Source organism: Etheostoma cragini, chromosome 6, assembly GCF_013103735.1.
Source record: "Etheostoma cragini isolate CJK2018 chromosome 6, CSU_Ecrag_1.0, whole genome shotgun sequence".
NCBI classification, from domain to species: Eukaryota; Metazoa; Chordata; class Actinopteri; order Perciformes; family Percidae; genus Etheostoma; species Etheostoma cragini.
In genome coordinates, this window is record NC_048412.1 from 28,446,047 (window position 1) to 28,450,557 (window position 4,511).

The following is a 4,511-nucleotide window of genomic DNA, read 5'->3' on the forward strand; positions in this document are numbered from 1 at the left end:
CTAGACCTACAAACACTGCTGATACAGTCTAATGGGACCAGCCAGCAGCAGCTCTCACCTGTAGATGAAGACGGTGATGGTGAGCGTCATCATGAAGAGGAAGAAGATAATGATGGAAACCATCTGATGGATGGTGACCGTCTCTGTGGGAGAAAGAGAGAGAAACTCTTTAATAACCTCTGCACCCACAGTTGAATACAAATACACAAAAATACACTGATAATACAACAATAATGTTACATACCATGAATAAATGTGGAGTATTTAACCCTCATTTTGTCCACGGGTCAAATTGCCCCGTTTTCATATATCAATGTTCTTTTAATTCCACAAAATCTCTACTTTCATTAATTTTGGGGCGTCTTATTCAATTTTATAGCATTTGAAGAACCAAATGGAAGTGTTTTTGAAATAGTATTGAGTAAAAGTTGACATATTCCAGTCTGTGATTATCATCAACATCCATTCCTTTAATTTTAGTCTCAATAATTCCTAATTTCTGCTTTTCTAACTCAAACATTAAGTATAATTTCCTATAAATGAGGTTTATTGACCATTTATTACCAAAAATAACTGTAAAACTGAAGTTAATGAGTTACTGTTGTGACAAAAAAGTAAAAAAAAGGTAAAAACATCGATAAAAAAGCATCAACAGAAGTGTTGACTTTTTTGGGAAGACAACACAAGGGTTAATAAAGAGAAGTCTAAGGAAAAGGAAAGGTCAGAGTTCACAGAAAACAAACAATAAAAGGTACAAAATTGGTCCGAGTGAAGGGAACTGGTTCTAGTTTAGACCACTGACTGGTGAGGCAGGCCGGGTTGTCGTTTTTGAAGCCGCAGACGGGAACGTCGAGCGGAGGAACTCCACCCAGCCACTGCAGGGTGGTTCCAGGGATGGCGGTCAGCTGCTCCTCTGAACTGTTGTACACCAAAACTATCTGCACCAAAACAACAAAACAACAAAACAACAACAAAATACAGGTTTCAGAATTCGACTTTACGCTGATGACACTCTGCTTTGCTTTTATAATCATTTCTCATGCTGAGCTCAGTTTACTGGACGTTTCAATGTCTGTTGCACCTGTCAGTGTTTCAGGGGTGGAAGAAGGATCAGATCTTGTACTTGAAGGTGTAATTTGTACAGTATATGTATATATTATGAGTCCTGAACCATCCCTTAGTTGTGCCGCTATAGGCCTAGACTACTGGGGGACTTCCCATGATGCACTGGGCACCTCTCTCTTCCTCCTTCTCTCCATCTGTCTGCAACCTCATCCCATTAATGCATGTTACTAACTCAACTTCTTCCCTTTCCCGGAGTCTTGTGCTCTCTCTTCCCTCTCCTCTCTCCCCCTATAGCTTCCTGAAGGTGTTTCTGGCTCTGGATCTGTGGAGTCTGGAGCTGTGGAGTCCGGATCTGTCGGGTCTGGAGCTGTGGAGTCTGTTTCTGTGGAGTCTGGATCTGAGGTGTCTGGATCTGTCAGGTCTGGAGCTGTGGAGTCTGGAGTTATGGAGTCTCGAACTGTTGGGTCTGGAGCGGTGGAGTTTGGATCTGTCGGGTCTGGAGCTGTGGAGTCTGGATTTGTCGGGTCTGGAGCTATGGAGTCTGGAGCTGTGGAGTCCGGATCTGTCGGGTCTGGAGCTGTGGAGTCTGGATTTGTCGGGTCTGGAGCTGTGGAGTCTGGAGCTGTGGAGTCCGGATCTGTCGGGTCTGGAGCTGTGGAGTCTGGAGCTGTGGTGTCTGGATCTGAGGTGTCTGGTTCTGTGGAGTCTGGATCTGAGGTGTCTGGATCTGTCAGGTCTGGAGCTGTGGAGTCTGGATCTGTCGGGTCTGGAGCTGTGGAGTCCGGAGTTATGGAGTCTCGAACTGTCGGGTCTGGAGCTGTGGAGTCTGGATCTGTCGGGTCTGGAGCTGTGGAGTCTCGAACTGTTGGGTCTGGAGCGGTGGAGTCTCGAACTGTTGGGTCTGGAGCAGTGGAGTCTGAAACTGTGGAGTCTGGATCTGTCGGGTCTGGAGCGGTGGAGTCTGGATCTGTCGTTGGAGTCACCTGCTGCTTCCATGTTACTGCTCGACACCCTCTACTACTATTCTCCATGCCTCTCTCTTTCTCTTCTCTGTGTCTGTCTCTTTCTATCTCTTCCTCTCTCTCTGTCTCCCTCCCTCCCTTTCTCTCACCCCCAACCAGTGGATGCAGAGCCCCCCCCCCCCCCCCCCCCCCCCCCCCACCCTGAGCCATGGTTCTGCTCGAGGTTTCTGCCTCTTAAGGGAAGTTTTTCCTTACCTCTGTGGCCTAGTGCTTGCTTTTGGTGAACTGGTTTCTGTAAATAACATCCCAGAGTCTGGTCTAGACCTGCTCTTTATGGAAAGACGTGTTTTTATCCAAATTAAGTGATATTGAATGAAAAATGCCTTTTGGAATTTCATGAATATCGACTCAAAGGAAATCCGTTTGGTCCCCTCTGATTTTATCTCGATGATTTTCGGATTAGGGGAAACGTTATTTGCCGAACAAATAATGAATTGCGATTAAGTTTTAGGTCATTTTATGGTTGCAACCCGCCACAAAACACAGAAGAAGAAGTTGTAGTTAATTTCCGCCCAGAGTATGTTATTGTTCACCTGGAAGGCGCTTGTGTTGTTGTCAATCATGTCCCACAGAGCGAAGTCTGTCTCTCTGTCTCCGTTCTCGTCCAGGTGGACCTGTCCCGTCACACCTGAGGAAGACACATGAACAACCAGAGTCACACATTGCAGATATGTGGTGTATATTCACAGTGGGGGTCGAAGGGTTGGGGCCCCCCAGGTAAAAATGTGTATTAATGAGCATAAAGGACCCGAGAAAAGATGGAAAACTCTCCAAAAGGCATCAAATGACAGATTAGACTTTCGTGTAATATGTCACTAAAAGTTAGATTTTATTTCCATCATTTACACTTTCAAACTACCACAAACTACTATTTTTTGGGACTGTTACTGCCACTTTTCATTCTAACCCCAACCGGTCGTCAGACACCGCCTACCGGGAGCCTGGGTCTGGGTCTGGGTCTGGGTCTGGGTCTGGGCCTGGGTCTGGGTCTGACCCAGGTTTCTTCCTAAAGGGAAGTTTTTCCTCTCCACTGTGGCCCTGTTGCTTGCTCTGGAGGAAACTACTAGACCTGTTGGGTCCTTGCAAATTCTGGAGTGTGGTCTAGACCTGGTCTATCTGTAAAGGGTCTCCAGATAACTCTTGTTATGAATTGATACTATAAATAAAATTGAAAATGTAATTGAAAATAACAGAAAACAATAAATTGGCGTCTGTAAAAGTTTGTGCCCGCTGTAAAAATGAGACGACTGTAGACGAAAATGAAGAGAGATTTTTATCTCTCTTCATAATAATCATAATCATGTTAAATTAGTCTTAGTCAGCGTTTTTGGACATTGGTGCAGTCTCGTCATCGTCTCGTCTTAATCATGGAAAAAAAGGTTGTTGAATTAACGCTCTATAGCTCGCCCAGTGAAAGCGTAGCGCCCCATGTGGGCTGAGTCCTTTGCAGGGTTCAGATCAGACCTGCGGCCCTGTAGCCCCCCCATCTCGCACCCCCTTTCCTGTCTATTTACTCGCTATTGAATAACGGGAAAAGCCCCAGAAATAATCCTAAAAAAACACCATGCACCACCTTCAACCGCTGCGTTGTCTTTCCGTTAACCATGAACTTGCCCTTCCAGATCATTTTTGGGGCTTTTCTGGTGTTTTTGTCGTTTTTTCAGATTTATTTGTCACTGTTTGGAATGTTTTTCTCGTTTTGTCTGATTTATTTGTCACTTTTTCCAGCTTTTGGTGCTTCTTAAAAAAAAAAACTGAGCTGGTTTAATAACAGGTTTTACACTTTTTCTTGGAATTCATGGTCAACAAACCTCATTTATATCAAGTTATACATACGTTTTTAGTTAAAAAGACAGAAATTATAAATTATTTTGACTAATAGTTAAGATCAGAGGATGTTGAGTGGATCTCAGATGGGTAGATGTCAAAGTTTAGTCCGGGTAATTTTTGGTAACCATTTAAAAAAAATGCTATAAGATTAAATAAAACACCCAAAATTCTTTTAGGAATTATGCATGATTGCTTTTTTTGTAAATTAACTTATTATAGAAGTCACACGTACCCCTGCAGTACTACAAAGTACCACTAGGGGTACTAGGGGTTTCATTTTTGACATTTTGGAGGTGTTGTTCTCTGTGTGAGACACAAGCTGCAAAGACAGAGTGGCACTTTGTCTTCTTAAAATATGAGTTTCACATTCAACAGAAAACTAATAAATGGTAAAAAAAAAACACCCAACAGAGTATGTGCCATAACATGCTAATTAAAGCAATAATAAAAGGAGAGAGAGAGGGAGAGAGAGGGAGAGAGAGAGACAGACAGAGAGAGAGAGAGGGAGACAGAGAAAGAGAGAGAGAGAGAGGGAGACAGAGAAAGAGAGACAGAGAGAAAGAGAGAGAGAGAGAGAGAGAGAGGGAGACAGAG

General features: G+C 43.7%; 1 protein-coding gene across 1 annotated transcript in view; it reads right to left on the reverse strand.

Moving 5' to 3' along the window:
- The window catches only part of LOC117945904 (atrial natriuretic peptide receptor 2-like), a 24,231-nt gene that overhangs the window by 11,941 nt on the left and 7,779 nt on the right, over nucleotides 1-4,511 (reverse strand). The window contains exons 2-4 of the mRNA XM_034873637.1: nucleotides 2,621-2,746; nucleotides 803-938; nucleotides 59-143 (exon numbers count right to left, since the gene is read on the reverse strand). Coding sequence (XP_034729528.1) covers nucleotides 59-143; nucleotides 803-938; nucleotides 2,621-2,746 — 347 coding nt within the window. The remainder of the gene's footprint in view (nucleotides 1-58; nucleotides 144-802; nucleotides 939-2,620; nucleotides 2,747-4,511) is intronic.